The following is a 22,910-nucleotide window of genomic DNA, read 5'->3' as shown; positions in this document are numbered from 1 at the left end:
GCTGTGGTTTGTGGAGATTACGCTTCAGAAAAGAACAAGTGGTTGTGATGGAAATATTTAGTGTTCTCTTGCTTATATAAAGTCAGAAAGAGTTATTTAAAATATAATGTCTGTAAAAACAGTTTTAAAGGAGCGATTGCAGGGTTTCTTTTTTGTTTTCTTTTGCCTGTCTTCATGTTGAACAGTTGATAAACACTTTAAAATGCTGTAGAAAATCATTGTGAAAAATTATTAAATTTATGTTAGGGATAAAACTTAAGTCTTGTATTAATGATGTGCTGCCAACTATTTAAACAGAATTTATAAAAGAAATAAATGCCATTGATATAGCGCCAAAAAAAAGTGGAATTAAGAGCAAGGAGAAATGTGTGCTTCCCTGGGGAACAAAATAAAACATGGCCTAGGTCCAAAGAGTTTTCTAAGTGTGAGGCAAGGAGCAGCGCCCAGCTGGGAGGGATGCAGGTGACAGGTGGGGTTTCTGGATGCAGAGGCACCAGGCTGTGTGGGGTGGAGGGACACCTGGGTCACAGCCCCACCAGGCACCCGCTGCTGCTCCGGTCCCACCAGTGAGGGGAGGAGGTGGGAAACAGGGAGCTGCAATGGGAACAGGAAAATGCAGCTCCAGCACCACTGAGGCATCCAGTGCAATCAGAGATGCACTTGGCTCCAGGCTCGGCGGCCTCCAAGTGTGTCTCTCCCATGAGTTTTGACGTGTCAGCCAGCCCCAGTGGATGTCTCATACTTAACAGCACCATAGTTCTGCAAAAAAGCGCGTGCTGTATCTATGGCAGATTAACACTTGAATTGATGCCTCACATACTGATCTAATGCCATTTGAAGGTGCTGCTGAGGATTTTGTGGCAGACACTTTGTCAGTCCTGGGGTGGCAGCTCAGTGCGGCACAGTCGGCGGCAAGTCCTCCAGTGGGCACTGCTGTACATCCCCCCGCAGCAGCACCTGGCCTGTGATGATGTGCACAGCTGCACCCAGCCCTGGGAGGCATGGCCCTGGCATTGCCAAGCCCCGCACAGTCAGACTTCTTACTAAATCTACAAAAACATAACTGGAAAAAAGTGTTCTATGAGTCTCAGCCTGGTTTTAATGCATTCAATTTAATGCAAGCAGGCCTATGACTCCTGCTGACTTAAAAATAGGCTTAAAGTCCTTTGAAGCTTTTTTCCCCAGCACTTTTTTCAGCAGGAGAAAAGCTTTATATTTTGTGAAAGTCACTGGACCCTGCTGGACAAAATGGCAAACGCCCACATTAGGGTATTTCAAAAGTAATGCTGCTATGACCACTAATAAATGAGAGAGCAGGGGAAGAAACTGGGTAACAGTTCAGAAAGAAAGAATGTGAAAGGAAGGCAAATAGGAATGAAAAAGGAACTGGGACTTTCACTGGCTAAACCAGATTTAAAACATATACATAGTCTATAAACATATAAAAATGTGTTTATAGATCAGACTGAAGAACACAAGTCTCGCTCTCTTCTTGAAAGAGAAGAACAGCACTAGTGCAGGTATTGTGTACTGTTCAACACCCGCAGATGCGGTCACCATAAATCATTTGATTATGAAGTACAAGGAGGTCACCCTCACAGCCCACGGACACACAGACAAGGTTTCCTGCCTTGAAAACAACCACCTTGGCTTTGGTTCAGCATGTCTTCAGGAACTCTGAGGTCTCCCGTCTTGTGTCACCGACCTCTGCTAAGTGAAAACTCAAACTGGAAATGTTGTACATCAGAAAATAAAACCAGTAGTCCTAGGATGAAAAGAAAAAAATTACAGATATGTTTCACTTTATTTATTTGTTCTTCATTTTGATAGCACATCTCAATCACACTTGCTAATTAGATCTTACAAGATCTTTCCCCCTGCACAGGGAAAGAGGCAAAAAATGATCATGCATAAGACATCGAATGCATTCACATCAGTATGTTGTACTTTGGGGTTTTGAGCGTCATAAATAAGAGAATATTAAATCAGCTGGTTTTGTTTAACATCATTGTTACAGTTATAGCAGCTTAAAAGGTTTAACACAGGTTAATCCACTTCTAACATTTTTATTTGAAAAAGTTTCTAAGAAAGTTTGTTAAGTGATTAAAAAAATAGAGGCCCAAACACTACAAAATAACATTTTAAAGATAAAGCATTTCTTTTTAGTTTGTAGGGCTTAAAACTCACAATGGCCTTTCTGCTTAGGTCAGGGATGTGATTTTGGAATTACTTGCATGAAGGTTAGGAAATTTAACTTATTTGTGATTTTTATGACCATGAAACATCTTTAAATGGGTTTGGATTTTCAGAAACGCCGAACGCCCATTCTTTAAGAGGTCCTAAGCTAGGGAGACAAAACCTTCATTTATTCCTGCGAATATTGGCCAAAACACTGGAGACCTGCTAATACAGTTCTGAGGTCTATGGCAGTAGGATACAAATGACTATAGGTTCTGTGAGTTTTGGGTTTGTGGGGTTTTTTAAGCTTACATTGGAATGCTTTGATGGCCATTAGGAACAAGATATTCTTGCAACGGATAAAGTCTAATTGTAGGAGGGGAAAAAAAGCTATTTACAAAAAGTAGCTAGCCATACTCATTGATGTAATGAAAAGAGAAGTAGATAAACTTCTTTTAGAAGACTGACTTTTTACTACAGACAGGTGAAATATTGTTACAAATACTTGATCTGATCCTACAGCGCGCAAAGCGCCCTAAACTGCTTTGGGAAATAACCAAGGAATGAAGGTGCTAGGTGTGCCCGAGGAAACACTTCAGGAGACTAAAGGAGACACTTTAGGACTAAACACATGAACAAATCGAAGTGTTGTAACATGCATTAATCTTAATCTCTTGCTAGCAGGCATCAGCTTTCTGGAACCCTGCCTGCCAGCCTGGTTGAGCTCTCAGCTGAGTTAGTGCTCTGCTGCTGGGAGCTTGCAGCAGCTCAGCTGGAAACAACCCAAAACTTTCAACTTTGGGCTCGGGAACTGCATGCAAAGGAGAACAAAGGAAAAGTAGGAGGAAAGCTTAGTTTGGACTAACACTTACTCCAAGGTCTACACTGAATTTTAATCAAGTGTCTTGTGCAGCTATACACTAAAAGGTTTTTTTTATAGCTGAAACTTGGACCTCTTTTTATATGTTATAGGATCCATCACATATCTTTGCAGCTATCACATACTTAAACCATACAGCTGCATGATAAAAGTAGTCAAGATATTTTGACAGAACTAGTTAATACTGTAACATCTCATCCAAGTTGTGTTGCGATCTTGGATGTCGCATCAAGCTGGTGATGACTTAGTAAACACATTCAGTCCAGTTATATACTTACTAGAATTACTTGTGCCAAGACTTTAATGTGCTTCAGTGCATGAAGGAAATTTACAGCCAACTCCATGAATATATATTCCAGCTCTCCATTTCATTTCCGTTAAAAAACCCAGCAGCAATTATATTATAGCTTCACAGCAGATATTTCTAACTTTGCTATAAACAAATGCTGATCTAAAGCTTTGCAGACAGCTCTCAGGCAAACTTAATTATTATAGAATTTATAGCAATATTAACCACTTTTTTCCCAGTACTATAGTTACTACTATCTTTTAAAGATGGCAGGTGGATATAAATTATATCTTTTCTGACATGGTTTTACTCTTTAAGTGGGAAAGCCAGGAAGAAGCCTGTTGTTTTAACTCAGTTTAACGATATTTTTTGACTCTAAGTCATGGTCTAAAGCCAAGTAAATGGAGCTGTTTCCATACAGTGGAAAGGACTCTGGAGCAGACCATTCTTCAAGATTAGTAATTTGTCTTTAGAATGGACATAACTTTGGTTGCTGTCTATTTTAAGTGTAAATTGTATCTACTGAAGTTCTGTTTACAGGGGACAGGAGGAAACAAGTGTTTAAATTCAGAAAAAAAGTCTGAAGTATTCTACAGCGTTAGTTGGATATCTTGACCAAAATTTATCCTGATTCAGACTGTCCCTTGCTGCTCTAATTCCACCAAGTCTTTGTAATGATCTAAATGGAAGAACAATCTGACCGCTGTTGAAAAAGCTTTGGCTTGTGACCTCCGTGTGAACCTATGCCCAGAAATGAGTTTTAGCCTGCATGACTGAGCTTACCAACATCAAGGCCTTGTCTCATTAATAGCTCTTCTTAATACATACAACCACATTAACAACATGATGTTTCTAGGAAGCAATGATTCAGCAAAGCCATTCTCTCTTATTTAATTTAAATACCAGTGAAAGTGGCCTGTTCTGTATATATTTTAAATGACAGATGGCAGTTTGATCTACCAGTACTTCTTATTTTTTTTTTTTTTTAAAAAGAACTTTTCAGAATCCTGCCATAAGAAAAGCTCTAATGAAATTGCCTTTGTCATGATCTCCCAATGGCCAAGAAGCCTCACCTTATGGTACTTTGACAGGAGCGAGGACAGAGATGAGCTAACTGCCCAGGAGGACCCACAGCCTAGCAGCAGCACCACCCGTCATGGGACACAATCCTTGGAGCCAGCTATTAGAGAAGGATGGAAAATCAAGAGCCACGGGAGCTGTTCAGTGCCTACCAGTCACCATCCCATCCCTGTGCTTCACCAACACCTGTGGATTCTGTTTCACAACTCCTTTGTGAGGTAGGAAAATACCCCTCCATCTCTTGCAGAAGAAGAAAGTGAGGCATAAGGAGATTAAGTTGTTCTCCCACAGAAAGCCTGTGGTAAAGCTGAGGATGAATTTAATCCATTAGTTTAGTCATGGGTCAGCCATTCTCTCCTCTGTGCCTAGAGACACTGGGCTTTTGACAGAACCTTCATTTCTGCAAGCCGTAAGCATCCTGGGCAATATACACTGTCACAAGTGGTTTTGCTTCCTTGTCCTGCTTGTCTGAATTTTACAGACCGGCTCAAACTTTTTTTGTTGTTGTTGTAGCACACCAGTGAGATCGTCTTACCTAGTGTTTTGCATTAGTCTATAAGACAGACAAAGTTTAGCTGCAAAGTTCAGATTTCAATCTTGTGTATAGATGAGAGCCCACTTCTGTTTGCTTGCTTCCCTCCTTCCAGGAAACATGAAATATAATAAACACTACAAGCACAAAATAAAAGCCAATGAACAAAAACTTCTACTATTAATTACAAACATTAGTGCAAACCACACAGCAGATTATTTTTAGTAAGCTCAGCATTTTCTGTAAGGGGGTCATACAACTGAGGCTTTAGCCAAATAAGTAGTCAGCTTTGAAGTTCGCTCACATAAGCAACTTGGATTCTGCTGCTACACATATTTTATCCCACATATTTGTATGTATGCTATAATACTTGTTATTGAAAATATATTTAGTCCTGTGATTTTATAAAATATAAATAACTAAAAGGCAATAAAGGCCAAATTCCAAAGCTGAATTACATGTTTGGCTAAGACTTGTCTGGCATCATCTTAACTGCCCAGAAGAGCTTGCTTTTTTTTTTTTTCTTTTTTTTTTTAAAATGTAAACGAGCCATTTGTCTGCGTGTCTAAAAGCCAACACCTAAATCCATGCTTGACATTCAAATGCATGGCTCTGCTGTCAAAGATGAGAGTGCTCACACTTTCTTTGACATCAAGTGCTCACCACTGTTGAAACCTGGCTCTCATTTTTACATATTCAGATGTAGATGTAGGTAGTTGGCTTTACCTCACATCATTTGAAAACTGAGGCCTTTGTGCCTAATTAAGAGTCAAAGCTTGAAAGCTGCAGTCAGTTAAGAATGCTACAAGAATGCTGATCTCCCTGCTCAACATTGTTTATGCTTGGCAGTAGTCATCTGAAAGAAGGTGGGGAAAAAAAAGAATCAAAGTTTGAAAAAGTATTTCTCAAAATGCTTCGCTGGGCAAGGCCAATCGAGCTAGTGAATGCTGTAGTTAGTGCTGTGTAAATCCCAGCAGCTGCAGCTGAAGGGATGAAGTCAGAATTTGGAAAAGTGCACTTTTTCATTGTTTGCTCTTTAACAAGAGCAGAAACCAGAGTTGCACACCCTGTGACTTCTAGAGAGACTGTCTCTTCAGAGGTTTTCATCCAGCCATTTTATATAGCTGTTCCTGGTCTGAACGCCCGCAGAGAAATCAGTAGGCCAAATGGTGAATATCATGCAGCCATGAAAGCAGTCATCAAAGTGATCGAGCGTGACTTCCACGCCGGCGTGCTCCAAGCGCTTGGCGTACATCGCCCCGTCATCTCGCAGGACGTCGTTCTCACAGGTCAGGATGTAAGTCTTTGGCTGCAACTGCAGAGTTTCATTTTCTGCAAGGAGTGGGACTGCTCGTACATCAAGCAGCGCTGGTATCTCCTGGATGATTTCAGCCTTGCCCGTGGTTTGTATTACAGGCTTGTAGTTCTTTTTGAAGGATGAAGGCAGTAGAGATGTCCAGTTCAGACGTCCTCTGAAAGAGAGAGCTTGGCCAACGTCAAGAGCAGTGTGGTTGTTAATCACCAGTGAGTGAGCCAAGTCATAATTACCGTTGAAATAATCTATCCAATAGTTGATCATGACATAACGAGGAAGGACGGGCATATTCATGTTCTGCTGATAAGAAGGTGTATTGAAGTCAAATGCCTGAAGGACTGGATAAATTAAGGCCTGCAGTTTTGGTCTGATGGTCAAATGCTCATCTTTGCTAAGCTGTGAAAAAAATACAAGACAGAATTGGGATTATAAAGAAAATAAACATTACAATACCAACCTAGAACTTCATACAAACAACCATTCATTTGACAATTTTTGAGGCTGAATTCTGCTCTTCTGCAGATAATGTTGCTCTTTTGTCTGAAATATTAGCAGCCAGAACTACTACTTCTCTTGTAAGGATGGCCATTCAGGCAGACCCAGTACCTTGTCTCCAACAGAAATCAGTGGCAGAAATCTACTGAAGGGAGTAAGTAAAAAAGAAAAGTGTAAAGTGTCATTTCTCTAACACAGTGCCCAGTTTAACAACTGGCAACTGAGGGACTTCCTGAATCAAAGGAGCTATTCTTGCTTTTAACAGCTCTTCATGGATTCTTCTTCCATGAATTTATCTAATTGTTTTTCAGCAAATGCAAATTGCTGGCATCTACAGTTTTCTCTAGCAAAGGCTCACCACGTGCAGAAGCACCTCTCTGTGTTTGACTTGGCCCTGCCATTGCATTTGATTTGAGCCTACCAATTATACATTAGGTGCCCCCTAATTCTTTTATTGGAAAAATCAGCAAACACTTGTTTTGCTTCAACTTCTACGCAAGATACACAGTTCTCTACCATATCTCATCTTGCTATAAAAGAATTATGCATCAGGAAAATGAATTAGGAATGCTTTTTCCAAAACATGGTACTATCATGTTTATCAGTCTTCAACATTGAGACTTTTAGTGTAATTGTCTCTTATTAATTTTTTCACCCTAATTCAATATTGCAGGGTTGTCATGATAATTAGTTGTCTGGACATGGTATCGGCTTTCTTATCACCAATGGTTATGGCAATACAAAAAAGCTAATAATAATATTTCACTCAGCCATGAAAAATATTATTAGTTGCCCCAGGCTGCCTTTAAAATCTTTACTAGATTAAATTCAGATCACATTTAAACTGCAGATACACAAAAGAAATTTCCTTAAAATTGCAAACTGCTACAGGAAGACAATTTAACAGAGGAATTAAGCTTCATTTATTGTAATTTTTGTCCTTCATTTGTATTTGAAAGAAATAAATACATGTTTTCAGAGACAAGCATCAAAAAATAGGAAGCTAAATTGATAAATTACAAATGTACCTCGTTACCTACTTAGAAAAATAAGTAATTCACCCAGCAAAAGGGGTGAAAAAAGTCATTTAGCTACTTGCTCTTAAAATCTGGCCCATAACAACTCATAACTGTAGTAAGACATTGCGAGCAATGTGATTCATATTGTGACTGACTCATTTTTTCTTCTGTAAAGTGATGAGATGCTGGCTTTCTACCATTCTGTCTTTAGGGTTGGCACATCACCTTGTGATGATGCAGCACAAAGAATCTGTCAACCTATACGCATCACTGAATTAGGGACTGTCGTAGTGTAACACATAACAGACACTGGGTATTATTACCTGCTGACACACAGCAGCTGCCAAATTTCCTCCTGCGCTATCGCCAGAAATTGCAATTCGACTTGGGTCAACTGAATACTCAGCTAAGACGTCGGGCTGCAAAAAATGCTTAGTAGCACGAAGAGCATCATGGAATTGCTCAGGGAAGCACACCTCTGGTACCAGCCTGTATCTACAAAGAAAAGAGACGAGAGACAATTATTACCGTCAATGTACCTCTCTTTCAGGATTAATAGGTGGTATCAGGTATTCCTTAATGGCAAATAACTATTTCATTAGGATAAATATTACAGGAAAAATATGATGTGTGTAATACTTAATCTTATAATTAATGCTCTAATTCTGAAAGATTAATATGAACCTACTAGATATGAATAATACCAAGACAGTATAAAATTATGCAGCACTTTCCTAGGATTTCCCAATAGAGGACTTCATCATACATTGTAAAAATGAATGAATATTTAAAACACCTTGGCAAGGGAGTCATTACAATTAGGCTGGTTTTGATCCAAATCCAAACCATAACTAGTACAAGGGAGTGTAAGTCATACACACCCAAGAGATTTCACTGAGCCAAACACCTAAGCAGTTCCGTTTCCCAAATTTTTACCTCTGCTCAGGAGAGAATGCACCTTGCTATACCTCTGTGCCAGGAAATGAACAGTCGTGAATAACAGTTTGCTCCAATGCAACAGAGTCAGTAACTCCTTTATCTCGGAGAGGAGCAGGAATATACCCATTGCACAGGTGGAGAGACTGAGGCACAGATAAAACAATCTGCCCAGGAAGAGCCAACAGCTGAGTCCCATTCATGAGATTTTCTCAGTTTCTAAATAACAGTACAGGAGAAGTCTGCTCATATTTACGGAATAATTTGTAATCTAAGTGTTGTTACAAGGCCTTATGGTAAAAAGCACATCTTCTGTTTGTAGCTTTTCAAACAACAGATTTTACGTATTGTAAGTAGAGCTGAGCAAAACAAGCAAAACAAAATCCAGTTTTCTGATTCAAAACATTTTCTTCAGAATCTTAAGCTAAAAAAAGTTTCATATGCAGAATAAAATTGAAACTTCAGTTACACGAAAAGCATTTCAAACTCCAAATTTGACCTGCTTTCAGAAAGCAATCTATATATTGCATCAGCTACAAAGAATATGAAAGAGTCCTCTGGGAACTCCTTACAAAACTGCGTAACAGACTGTGCATTTATTATGAAAGCGAGATGTGCAATTAAACCAATAAGAAATCTAATTAGTCTTCACTAATTGAGTACAAACGCCTTGACTGAAAGATATAATGGCTAAGGAGAAGAGGTAAACAATAACTCAGAGAAACAGGCAGAATTATACCACCATAAATCAGAAGAGGAATAATAAGGACCTTTTCAATAGTGTGATCACTGCTCATCCAGAATAACCAACAGCTGCTTTTTTATTTTTCATTGTTTCTACTAATAAACAACAAAGAAGTAAAAAACCAAAAGCGACCCTTTAAAGTATGCTATAAGTAGTGAATGAGTAACATCAACTCCATATAATTAAGTTGCAATTAGATCACAGAGTTTGGTATGTAATCAACTGCAGGTGGGAAACTTGAGTAGTTTTATCAAGTAATTGCGTTTGGGAAAGAAAATATTGAAGTTGACAATAAGGATGGGAAAAGTACCAATCAAGTTGGAGTCATTTAAGTAATGTAGTTAGCTAGTTGAGAGGTTTGTTTACCTTGCAATTGTTCAGGGAGTTAAAAAAAGCAGCCCTGCTTCTCTGTTGTCTGGCACCCTGGCAGTCCTCCACTCTTGAGTGGAGTACAAGGCTTAAATGAGATGACTGAAACAGCAGGAGATTGTGAAAGCAGCAGGAAACTGCCAGACTTCACGGTATATTCTGGTTAATGAGCAGGGGTAAAATGATTTCATAATTTTTATGTTGCAGACCCTTGCTCAACATGACTTAGAAACTGTGGTTTATAGACAGACTTCAGGGAAGGTGTCTATATAAATATTTTTTTAATATTGTATATACAAAAATATATATTAAAAAATATACCTTGCAGCAGTGGGAGTGGCCACTGAGGATGGGAAAAGTCCCTCTTGCTACATGAGGAGGCACAGAGATTGGGTTCAGCCTTCCTTCAGGTATATGTCATGTCCAAACGTGTTTGTTTTTTTAATTAGATTATTTTTAAGTTCACAAGTATTTACAGAATCATAGGTTGGCACTTGAATGATCTCAGGTTTTAGCTGCATTCCTTACACGCAGCTACATTCCTAACATTTGCATTTTAGTATTTGTCCAACTGAATTCAGTGCTACTTTCTTTTCCCACATTTCTGCCTTCTAAAATAATCAGAAATCCAAATGAATTTTTGATACCATTTCAATTTGTTGTCATTTTAAGGGATAAAAATATCAGACTGGTAGAGAAGTACTGTCCAAGTTAAAGCCTTATATGGAAGCCATTAAAAGGGAAAAGCTACAAGAACTACGTTACATATTTCTAATACCTTAAAATTACTTGATCAGTTTTAGATTACTCACTCAACTGAGACAACTACAGCATTGAGAGATTCGGCCATGATTCTGCAGAGATTGTTATAAAGGCTTGTTCCTGGAACGAAAGGACATGGTGTTAGGGACATACAAGTCCATTTATGTCAATATTTACAAAGCCATACATAAGCCTTCTCAGAAAATGTAAAGACATGGTACAAATATAAGCAAAGTAAATGAGATCAGCTTGCAATGAAGTGCCAAATACATATTGTAGCAGAAGGATCATAATTCACGCCTTGAGAAGTCCTGCAGTTTAATGCTTTCTTTCTCATCTGTTTCTTGGTGACCTGGGGCATGTCATTTCATCCACGTATCACAATTTTCTCAGTTGGGCAAAATTTAAGGTACCCAGTGACTTGGGGGCATTAGCATCCAGAGACAGTTATCACTGTATGAGTCACTGCTTGCTGTTCATTTTATTATAGCGTGTATTGCTTAGCTTCAGATGAGTTTCCCTATTAATGTCAACTGAACTACTCATTTAAGGGAGGATTAATCACAGCTATCGTATTTATCAATGGACTGATTTTCTTTAATTTTATTCCTTTCCAGTTACTTAATCGCCGGTTCCTGGTATTATAAAATACACTAAGACACTAAGCATTTTCTAAAGTATCTAGTCTTAGAATTTAATATTTAGCTGTAACATTTGTGCCATTAACTTCTGCATCTTGGACTCAAGGATAGCATCTGACATAGCTGAGTTATAGTCATCTGAACAAAGCGCAGTAATTTAATATAAACTTTTTGCACAACAAGAGTCACAGACAAACTGTTACACAACAAATGAGATGGACAGGATGCTAACAAACATTCCTTAGGCAGGCCTAAGAAAACCCAACTCGAAGCATATTTCCCCTGTAGAAAGAGGGGTAGAATTTTTAACTGCTACAGGATTGCAGAACAAGGAGACTAGGATTTCCAAAGGCAGGTGAAGGACATATTTGAAAATTATTTAGGAACCAAAATCTCACTTAAATCTTAGTCTAAGTGGTATACACATGCATAGTCCAAATAAAATCAATATAGTGTTTGTTTTGGAACAATTCAGAAAACCCGGTTGATGTTCTTTTTCTATAGATGAAACCACAGAATGCATCAGGGCTGTGTGGACTTCATGTCATGGGAGCAATGGGGAAGGAAAAGGGGGAAGACTCCTATCAGATCTGGATCCTGGAGAAGCCATAAGAACCACATGCCCTTTCTCTTCCCGAGGCTTTTCTCCTCCTGTATGATGTGGAAGGATCAGTGGTTAGCTTATCATTGTCTATAGCTGTACCTTACTTTCCCTGATGATGTTTATGGCTTCCAAGTTAACTGGACTAAATACCATTAATTTTCAAGGTAATTTCTGCTAGTGGTGCAGTGGTCCCCTAAGGGAGGGGACCAGACCACGGGACAGTAACCCACCTCTACCCATTTCCTTCCTCACCTTGCCCACTGTCTGGGATCAGCAGCATGTATTCCCAAGTATGTGCTATTGGAGAGCCAAACACCAGCAATGCTGTTACATGCAATGTTGGCCAGCTCACTTTTCTGCTAATTATTGCCTGAAAACAGGGCAAAACCCTTACACATAGTCCCTGGATTCTGATCACCAAGGACTGACTTTTGCACATGACCACAGAAAATGGGGGACTGGCCCAAACAGCCCATCCAGACATCCCAGGAATTTAAACAATAAGCTATTTTGTCCTCTCAGGATGTAACAAAATTAACCTTTTGGTCCTTTCACAGCTCATGTGCAGATAAGATACGCATTTCTGCGGCGTGTTCACAATACTTTCCTCCCCTCTTTTCTTAGAGCTGATCTACCAGCGTGGAGACAGTTACTACTGAATTCAGGTACATCTTAGCAAAACTATCAACCCTGGCAGGAAAAACAGCTTTTGGCTTCTCCTGTTAGGAGAAAACCAGACCAACATCCTATTTAATTACTGGCAGAGACATACTTGCACTTGCCAAGGCCCAGCCCCCTCCGTGGATGTAAACAACGCTGCGCTTGAGCCTTTCATCTCGCTTCGCAGGAGGTTCAAATACTCTGACTTCCACACCGTCGAAAACAGCATCTGTGATGTTAATGTCTTCGGAGGAGACAGACTTCAGCTTGTCAAAAGTACAAATCAAATAATTCAGAATTATCAAGTGATGGCTGAGTCTCAGATAGTGAATCAGGTGACACTAGGGGAAAAAAAAAAAAAAAGGAAAAAGGAGATTTCTGTTACTTCAGAGCATATCATACGATACCGCACTGATGTTTAATGCAAACGTCTTCAAAGGGCAAGTCCTGTATGAAAACGAATATGGATCCTTAGAATATTCACTGGAAAATGAATGACTATCAAAGACCTCTAATGTTTTTAAAGCTGTATTAAAACAAAACGCTGTCCATAAAAGATTCTCTGTTGTCAAACTATATCAAACCATGAGCACTACATGGATCAAGACAACTGCGAATGAGCACTCAGATCCTTCCTTGCCTTTGAAAGACACCTCGGAAAGGAGAGGAACCTCACCAGTACATTCCACTATAGGACTTGTGACGCTCCTCAGACCGGTGCCAGCAGAGGGCAATACCACACAGGCAAAGTTTTTGTGGTGGTAAGGTATCAAAAATGCAAAGTATTTCTCTTGTTCCACCCCAAAGCATAAGTCTTTCCTCTTCTGAACTAAGAAAGTTCAAGGATTGCAAAGAAATTTGAAAACAGGAATGGTCTTAAGGGAATATAGTGGTTGTTTATTGGCCTGTCCTGTATTTACCTGCTGAATTGGAAAGATCTGAAACACTATCCAAGAACCATGGCAGGTTAGTGATTTTTTTTCCCAACCCCAGAGAATAAAGCGTGTTACTTTTTTGTGGGGGTAAAACACTACGGAAATGAAGGATGATCTGATCTTTTTGTCCCCTTATGGTAGAAGGAGAGATATTTTTTCCCCCTTTGGCTATCCAGGATTTTTATTTTTCATGTTTATTTTTTAACCTTTGCCCTGAATAGATTAAAAACCTGTTTCTCTCAGCAAACAGTACTGGGATCCAAGGCATTCCTCCAGCTTAACTGGTCATGACCTGCTCCCCACGTATGACCTGCACACTATTTGTAGTGCATACTTGTTCCCATTCCCTAGATGGTGCAGAAGGGGTGGCAAAAGGTGAGACAAAGGACTGCAGGGACTACAACATTCAGACTGGCCATTAAAAATAAAAAGTAGGGAGGATCTTTCCCCTTTGGCAAAGTTAATCTCTGTCCTAGTGGTGAAGGCTAGAAACTGGATAATCAGCTAAGCCTTTTGTACAACCTTCTCAGTCAAGGCAATGGAGTTGGGAGGTAAAATTAATACATATACCTAATGTACACTTATAGGACCACTACCGTAAGGAAAACTGTGACCTCTGACCTTTTATTTTATGTACAGGTGGTACCAAATACTTGCAATAAGAGATGTACTGTTAAGTGCCACAGGGCTTACCTACACACGACCAGTTAACCGTCTTAATTCTGCTAGTACCACTAGTGCAGCCCAAACCTGCTAGTATAAGTTAAAGATGCTGTGAGAGAGTGGGGTCACCCAGATACTGGTCTAACTGCATTCACATCGTGAAGAACAAATAGTTGCCATAGCTTAACCTGTACCAAAACTAAGTGGAAGCCAAGTCTGGTTCCTTGTGACGGATGTTGTTTTGCAAACAAAGAGTTTCAGAGCTCCTTCTGGTTTCTACTATCTGTTCACAAGGACAGCTTCATTTTCTTGACGGGTTTTTTTACCGTACTTCTGCAGTACCATTTTCACAACCACTTTCAGTGCCAAAATTCAGCTTCTCTGCCAGGAGTGCCTGCTCACAGCAAAGGAAGGGCTAACAGAGGCAAACACACACCTCCGGAGGAAAAGCAAATTTTGAAGCATTCAGCAGTATCCATGCCAAAGATTTGTCTCCTTATGCCTACAGCTCCAGCTCCTTACATGTGACTGTCATCAGTTTGAATGTAAAAAAAAAAAAAAAAAAGGACAAATATTGGCTTTCAGTCAGGTGCTGTATAGAAAAGGCCCCGCACAGTCCCACTTCCACTGCAAATTGCTGTACAAAAAAACCCAAGCTTTGATATTTTTTCCCAAAAAAACCTATGCCAAATACAGTGGGTTGCTATGTGAGTGGGGAGAGGAATCCACTTCCAAAACAAGAATTTACAGGAATTACTTTCTTTTCTTACTTTAGCTTGTGGTAATGTCACCCTGCTGAGGTAGTTTGGTGGGAATCCAAATTTTAAACTGTTTGCTGTTTTTTGGATGGAATATAATTTCTTTATACTGCAAGGCTTTTCTCTGGGAGAAGAAACACAAAGTATCCACCCGGCAGGAAGAAATGCTGAATTCACAAGGCTGTTTGTATCTCTGAATTTCAAATCGTGCTTTTCTCCCACTGTTACTTGAGAATTCCCACAGGAAAACCCCTGAGTTTGAAATCTGAAGAGCAATACATCTCTTCATAACTTGGCACACAATTTGTTGGGCTGCCACTGATGTAACCAACTAAAGATCTGATCCTTCTTCTGCCCCATGGAGGTTCCCAGGGAAGGTAACCACTGGGAAGCAATTTTAGAAATACTGTAGGGGAAAACAATGTTATTGTAGATTTTTTTTTAGCCTGACTGTGCTGCAACAGATGTCTCATTTTAGTTTTCTCGCACTTTAGTTCACATTCCTTGTAGACCAGATTCCCCCATGTTCCCTGGAATCAGAAATGTTTTATTTTCAAGGCTAGTTAGTGTTGTTTACTGAGAAGTGGTTTGCTCTGTTCTTAACCTGCAGATGGCCACGGTGCTCTGCAGTTTAATCACACGCTTTCGTGCCTTTTTTTTTCCCCTTTAATAGGCCACTCCTCTTTCCAAGAATCCAAAGACCTAGAAGAGATGCTTTGTACAACAGGGCAAAAAAGCAACAGTCCTAATTTTTTTGTTAAGCATAGGCAGGTTTTTTGCCAAGCAGTTATCAGATTCTTTGTAAGTACATCTATCTAATCAGCCTATTTGGTACATCTCTTTGCAAGGCATCAGGATTGCACTTTTTGCTGGCAACGAGCTAGTCTCATCCAGAGTGCTCGCAAATAAAATTCTTACTTTTTTTTCCTCTATAAATAAGTATTTAAAATAGATATATAATTTATTATCCCTCTGTAATATAACTACTGGCAGTAGTAGTGTTTAATGGTTGGATAACTCTCTTCCAGGACCGTTGCCACCCAAAGGGAAGACCTGACCATCCTGTTGGCTGTGCTTCCCTGGCATGTTTCTTGTGTTAGAACTAATGAACACAAAGATTCAGAGCATAACCTTTCTGCACTAGCTCAGTATGAACCCAGCAACACCAGAGAAAAAGTACCAAACTTCAGCCAGATGCCCAAGTTACAAGGCAGGACGGAGAGAGTGAGGGAAAGGAGGGGGCCAGCCCTTTTGGCAGCAGTCCACAGTTGGATTGCCTTAAATCCATTATAAAACCATATCCAGTCACCTCATGAGAGTAATAATTGGTTTGATCTTTGCTGGTATTTATTATTTTTACCACCCTTCCTGCGATAACATGCAGGATTGTTGCAGGCTATCAAATACAGCATATTTGAGAATTACGTGTGTGTGTACATGCATGCGGAAGAGAAGAAAAGCTGATGTTTTCTGGTGAAAAAGGAGAGAAGATAGTGCTGTAACAGTAAAAGCTAGTAAAAAGGAAGAGAAAGCAAAAGGACAAGGGGGAAATTAAAAGACTACAGAAAAAAAGCAGAGACGAGCTCACAGAAAAGAGGAGATACTATAAAGATGAAAGCCCTGTGAGCAATTAGCCCAGAATTGCTGTGCCAGCCCAGCACATCACTCAGTCTGGGTCACAGCCGCAAGTTTTCCCATGTAATGACTGTTTTTATGCATCCGTCTGAATAAACACTTTTGTTTTCTGAACAGGTAACTCTGGGGAAAGGTGGCTGGTGAGCTGCACGGTGTTACGGGCTGGACTGAGTAATGGGCTGACACGCCGAGAGCGCTCAGCTGCCGGGAAGCGGGGCAGAGCTGGATGAGCAGGAGGACCCCAGGAGAGGAGAGCTAGACAGGCTGGCGATGCAAACGTGAGTATTTTGCTGGCATTTGAGCCAATTCAGCAAATAACCACTGTGGACATATTACAGTAGCCCTACTGACAATCTATTGCTCATTTTGGATTGCAGCTTTTCATTTCGGGGCCCTTGGCTCCCCGTGGCCTCCGCAGCAGCGTGATTTACACCACACTGTAATGCTCCCCAGCTCTCCAGCAAGTCAGGCAAAACAACCACTACAGCCACCATCTCCTTCTCTCTTACCAGGACATCCCCATAACAGGGTTTTTCAGGTAGTGACAACACAGGAACCCCCTAGAGACTAAACTGTTCAAGGCTGTCACCTTCCTCCTGGTAAATTCTTTGGTGAAGGGTACCAGGTATTGAAAAAATTAACTGATGCAGGAGAAAATTTTCAATAAATGAAAAAGGGAGTCAGGGTTGTGATAAAAAGCAGATAGAATGAACAAAGTGCTGCCCTAAAGAGGCACCATTACGTCACCTTTAATCACCAGCATCTGTCCCTAAACTGTTATGAGCCTTCTACTGGCTCCTCAGCTGGCAACTTCATGAAGAATCCCAAACGCTCACTGTTATCATGCTTATGTCCCTCATGGACCTGTACTTCATATTAGTCATGTGTTCATGTCTTAAAAAAAAAAAAAATCCAAAAGTTTTTCTGTTGATAATGACTATTAACTTCTAACAGTATTCAGCACATTGTGATGTTTTGTCCTCATGTGACTTCCATAGCTGACACTGTCCAGCTTCGCATCTCTGACCTTTAGCCACGAAATTATTGCAACAGGTCACATTCAGACAGTACACGCATGCAGCGCGCCTCTGAAGCCAAGCTGAAGGCATCAGCTGCTTCCTCTGCTGTGTTTGCAGCTAGTCAGACCCAAGGTCCTGCACTGACCTTTCAGGCCTAAGCAGGATTGGGAATTAAGGAAACAGCTAAGGCTCTTTTTTCATACAACACTACTCGGGACTAAGCCAAATCTCACTCACGACTCAAACAAGTAATGATGCTGGAACCGGACAACTGAACTGTCTAAGACTAAACTTCCTACTTTAAAAGATGCAGAAACTATTGTCAGTTCTGGCATCACTTTGCAAAACACATTTCTATAATGTTAGAATCCAAAATACCAACTATGATATTTGTAGTCAGTAACAGAGATTAGTGAAAAATAAACAGGATCAGTTCCCCATTTAGCTCTGTGCAGAACAGGTTGCTTTGTGTGCATTTCAGGCAGTTTATCCTGTTTAAAGGTGAATGTCTATTTTCTTTTATTTTACAGAAACGTTTCTTAATGCAGGTGTATTACTGCCCAGTAAAGAACATGTATTTTTAACCACGTTATATAAAGACAGTCCTCAAAGACAAGTGCTCTTGGTTTTATGAATTGCCTTTAGAACTGAAAAGAAACCAAGACGACTCTTTCACAGTTTATTAATTAGAAACAGAAAATATATTACATTTTAATGTAAGGTTTTGTGCACATACCTATTCCCCCATGATGATCTGTTTCTATACCAGATAGAGACAAAAGTTCTCTGTTACTGCAAACAGTGTGGTTCAGTTTCTGCTCGGGTGCCACTGCTGTGAGACCTACCCACCACAACTAACCACCTGGTTTACTGTAAACCAATTTCAAGGCCATGTTCTTACATGCAAACACATCAACAACTTACTTGGCCGGCTACAACTATGGTTTACAGCTGTCCAGAAGTCACATAGTCTGAAATACGTGGGTAGATAGATATTAAAACGTTAGAAAGAACTGATTATTGTTTTCTCTAATCCTGAATGTTGATGTCCCACGTCCTAATTTTATTCTGAAAGCAAGGGAGTGGCAGAGAAGCATGAAGGAATTGCTTTGCTAATAAGGACAAATAGAAGCATAGTTTTCCACCCTATATAGCTGGCTACTTTCTTCCACGTACATCTCTCTGATGGCCTCTACACCAACCCATCTGTCCTTCCAAACCTCTGCTAACAGCTGTCCCAGTTTCAAAAAATCCTTTCTTCCTTGCCACACACCAAAATAGCAAGTATCTTGACAGGGGTGTTCAGAAATAACTTATTTCAAAGTGCTTATTAAATAAACATATGGTGCTCTCTTTACTCTGATAAGGTAGAATGGCTGGGGGAAGAAGTGAAAAACATCTGTATCAATCCCACTGTTAACAGCAGAATTATGAAATGCTGCTTTAGACAATTCTTAACAGATGCCAAGTATTGTTTATACCTATGGCTCACTCTCATAAACGTGTGGTTGTTCAAATTTCAGTGAAGCCAAGCTCTGACGTATCTGTATACATACATACGTACACAGTTTTTAATTTCTGATTTAAAATTCTGGTTTACAATTTTCTGTAAAAATGTCACCATGTTCCCCTCTTTGAGACAGTGAGAGTGGTAAATTACTTTCATTCTTAATTAAGCACTTTCACATCAATTCATTTATATGATTAAAGTCTAAGTTTCTCTGTTTTCATTCTGGGGCAGCAGAGGGCATTTAAAGAGGGCACAGGAATAAGGCTCTGAAAACCCAGCTCAGGTTCCAGCTCTGCCACTGGAATTTTTGTGACCTCAGATAAGGCACTTCATCTCTTCCTATCTCTGCTCCCTTCAGATTAAGATTAGGGTAACAGCATTGGTCCCCTTCTGTAGCATGTTTTGAAACCTGCTTATAGAAACTGTCCTATAAGCATTACGCATTTTTTTTAACGTGTGGTTACACCTGTTTGTTGAAGTGTCTCATGCTGAGCCAGGACACTGAGTCAGTCCCAAGCTTGTAAAAAAATTGGTAGCTGACTGGGATAAAACTCTGCATGGAAAGGTAAAGCCTTATCATTAGTATGCTGAAAGCCAGTGACAGCCTTATTATGTTTTATTGGTAGTGATTATTAATACACCAAGAAAACAAACATATTATCCCTAACAAGAAATTGTCACGCTTTACTGTCAGTCTTCACAAACGTATTTCAAATAAACAAAAGACAACCACTTGTATTTGAAGCACATAAAGTTTGATTCATGCTCTTGGAAAAAGGGATTACAGTACATTTCAAAGATTTTAAAATCAGAAATGTACTTCTGTCTGCTATCAAACCTACACAGGAAAGTAATAAATAGCACGCCGAAAATACATTCAGAAGTGGGTGAAAGTTCACATTTAGAGAAATGTTAAACCATTTGGTCTTGCAATAGCCAGTAGAAGAAGAAAGGGGAAGCTCAGCTCTACAAAAGAACATACACTTAATTTTACATACTCACACAAAAGCTGTCCACCAAAGCAAATACCGAAGTTGAACTTTTACAATCCTTCAGTTCACACAGTTCTTTCTCAATGGTAGTTATTTATTCCTGACTTTGTGACATCTCTCAGTGTTGGAAAGACTTCTGAACACTTGGAAAGCACCTTCTCTTTCTCTCTAAAGGAATGCCCCGAGGCTTACCTGTTGTGTGATTCTCTTATGCTTCACTTACAAACCAAAGAAGGAGTAAGCTATGTTACAGGAACTGTTACTTGTTTAGTAATTTTTCTCACTATAGAAGTTCGTATTTGTAAGGCCGGAGATGTAAACGACTAAGAAATGACCACTTCCTCCTCATAGATATTTCCCCACTCCAGAGAGCAGGGACAGCTGTGGGCATCTTAGACCTGCCTGCCAGTTTGCTCCAGCTGCCACCCGGGCAGGCTCTGTCCTGCCACTTCCCCTTGGGATTATGACCTTCACAATATCCCAAAAGAGAAACCCTTCAGCCTTCAAGCTAGAGGCACCAGAATTCAACTGACTATGCCCAACATACCCCATAAACAAGCTGATGTGTACATAAGCCAATAGCAATATACATATATATATAGACACAGTCATATGATTTTCTAAAGATAGGTCTCCTTCAGCTAGAGGTTATGGCCTGGACTCAGGTGTTCCTGGCTGAACTGTGAGGATGTTTTGTAGGCAGCATGCTGAGGGGGAGATCATGGCCTTCTGTCCATACTTATTGACAAATTTGGTCAAGCACAGCACTTGCTGTTCAGTTACGTAACAACATGGAGCAAGTGAACATCAAGCCATTGATTTTCCTGAAGAATGAAGCTACTGTAGGCCATGTTTGCATCATTTTCATAGCAGACACACGGGAGGGTATGCAAGCAATCAGATTTTATCTTGTACAAGCAAACAGGTTTTATCATTTCATCCTAGAGATAGGCTTTGATTCAGCAATATATTTGGACCAGGAGAAAATGCCCCAGTGGCTGAGTGGTCTGTCTATTCCCAGACTGTCTCCAACAGTGGCAGCCAGAGAAGCTATTCAGGTAGAATACACAAGTCCGGATGCTGTGTGGTCTGCTCTCCTCTTGCTTTCCAGCATCCACAAATGCTGTGTTGGGAACACAGAAGGTACATTCCCATCTAGTCCTTCTGGTATCCATTTATGGGCCCTCTGTCCATTAGTTCATTGGATCCCTTTTCGAATATGTTGATACTCTCATCCATGCAAAGTACAAGTTTTTGTACATTTCAGAATCAACTCCGTGAACTGAAACACTGCTAGGAAATTTAGAAAAAAACCAACATCACCACAAATTTCACATACGTAATACATTACATTGGACCTGACCATGACTTGTAAAAGTCCTTGTAAAAGAGCAGACCATCCAAGAGGAAAATAAAGTTCACAGCCAGAGCCATTATCAGAAAGTTTGTGATCGCTAATCTGTTTCACTCAGCTTAAAAACAGTGGCAGAAAATGAGGAAGCTGTCATGAAGTGACATAACTTTCATGTGTGTCTTTTGACAAAATTAAAGCATTCAGAGAGTTTTGTTTAGTAATATGATTCCAAATCAAGGTAGTTTAATATTTGAAAGAGCCTCCCTAAGTCTTCTTTCCCTAAGGCATACTTAACGTATTAGCATAAAAAACCCTTTTTTTTGTTGTTTTTGACCAGGAACCTGCAAATTGGAAGCCAGACTGAGCCACTGCTAATCAGATCTGCTCCGTGAAGCCCACAGGGTAAGACTGGATGCCGGCTTTACCAAACTGCCTAACCGGGACGAGATCCGGGGCAGCCCGGGGTGACCCTGCCCGCCTCCCCTCGGCGAGCAGCGCGTCCCACCTGAACCCGGCTCCCTTCTCTCCGCCTGGATGCGAGAACGACCCGGTTCACCGGAGACCGGCCCCGGCTCGCCGCAGACGCGGGTGTCAGCGCTGCTGGCGTCTCCCCATCCCGCCCCCCTCGGCTTTAAGTACAAGCTGTGGCTGTCGGGAGGGGCTGGGTCCCCCCTCGGGGTCGGGGACACCGGCACCGGCCCGGCAAGGCTGCGCGGGGACCCGAGCGCGGCTCCGCCGGGGCGGCCGCCGCTTCCAGCCGCCTCCGGTGCCGGGGGCGCGAACCGAGCGCGGCGGGGGTTGGGGGGGAGGAGACGGGGACCCTGCCCGCCTGCCCAGAGCCGGGCCCGGGGCCGTAACGCCGCCTTACCGTCTGCTGCACCGCCCGGAAGGTGGCATCCAGCAGCATCAGCTTCCAGGGCTCCGACACGGTGCCGGGCAGCGGCAGGTACACGTAGTAGGCGGACAGGGCGGCCAGCGCCGGCAGCAGCACCCAGGCGGCCCGCATCGCCCCCCCGCCACCCCGCGGTGCGTGGGGCCGCCTCGCCGCAGCTCCCCGCGGGGACCGCGCCGCCTCCCTCCCTCTCCCCCCTCAGGGGAAGTCCCGGCGTTTACCGTCCCCGGCCGGCTGTGTGCGGCGGCGGCCTTATCTGCGCCTCGCCTCCGCGCCCGCGCAGCGCCGCCCCGCCCGGCGCGGGGCCCGCCCGCCGTGGAGGCCGCTCCGCGGAGCTCGGCCGGGGGACGTTTGGCAGCCGCCGCCTCCTCCCCTAAGGAAGGCGGGGGTCGGCGGGCTGCGGCCCCGCAGGGGAAGGCGCCGTGCCCGGCCTCGCCCGCGGGCTGACGGAGCTCCGCGGCCGCGCCCCAAGACACCCCCCGGGCCCGCAGCCCTGGCCCACCCTGCGCTGGCTGAAGAGTGGGCGCGGTTCTGTGGGGGGAAAAACCCACGGCGAACACCCCCCCCCCCCCCCGCCCCAGTCCCCATTTTCTGGGGTGTCACGCCAGCAGACGGGCTCGGCGGCAGCTCCGCGTTGGGGCAGTTTG

General features: G+C 41.8%; 1 protein-coding gene across 2 annotated transcripts; it reads right to left on the bottom strand.

Moving 5' to 3' along the window:
* Positions 1 to 1,100: 1,100 nt before the first annotated feature.
* Positions 1,101 to 22,666, bottom strand: NCEH1 (neutral cholesterol ester hydrolase 1). 2 transcript variants are annotated; one of them, XR_012634034.1, is made up of 6 exons: positions 22,240 to 22,666; positions 12,618 to 12,846; positions 10,651 to 10,720; positions 8,112 to 8,283; positions 4,421 to 6,670; positions 1,101 to 1,765 (listed from the first exon to the last, which is right to left on the bottom strand). XR_012634034.1 is itself a non-coding variant. In XM_074911852.1 (5 exons), exons 1-5 carry the CDS (start codon positions 22,375 to 22,377, stop codon positions 6,053 to 6,055), a joined length of 1,227 nt encoding a protein of 408 aa, XP_074767953.1. In that variant the 5' UTR covers positions 22,378 to 22,666; the 3' UTR covers positions 1,772 to 6,052. The 2 variants fall into 2 exon arrangements, 1 of the variants encoding a protein (XP_074767953.1); XM_074911852.1 differs by lacking the exon at positions 1,101 to 1,765 and having other exon boundaries at positions 1,772 to 6,670.
* Between the last annotated feature and the right edge of the window lie 244 nt (positions 22,667 to 22,910).

Source organism: Athene noctua, chromosome 8, assembly GCF_965140245.1.
Source record: "Athene noctua chromosome 8, bAthNoc1.hap1.1, whole genome shotgun sequence".
NCBI classification, from domain to species: domain Eukaryota; kingdom Metazoa; phylum Chordata; class Aves; order Strigiformes; family Strigidae; genus Athene; species Athene noctua.
This window is presented reverse-complemented; position numbering and strand designations above follow the sequence as displayed.

What these genes read in the sequence shown, in the direction of transcription:
- NCEH1 (XM_074911852.1), bottom strand. Translation starts at nt 22,377, where the DNA reads ATGCGGGCCGCCTGGGTGCTGCTGCCGGCGCTGGCCGCCCTGTCCGCC. An exon ending in TCCGGGCGGTGCAGCAGACG is followed by an intron (nt 12,847 to 22,239) that starts GTAAGGCGGCGT and finishes TTTTTCCCCTAG; the next exon opens with TGTCACCTGATTCACTATCT. An exon ending in GCTGTAGTTGTCTCAGTTGA is followed by an intron (nt 8,284 to 10,650) that starts GTGAGTAATCTA and finishes TTTTCTTTGTAG; the next exon opens with ATACAGGCTGGTACCAGAGG.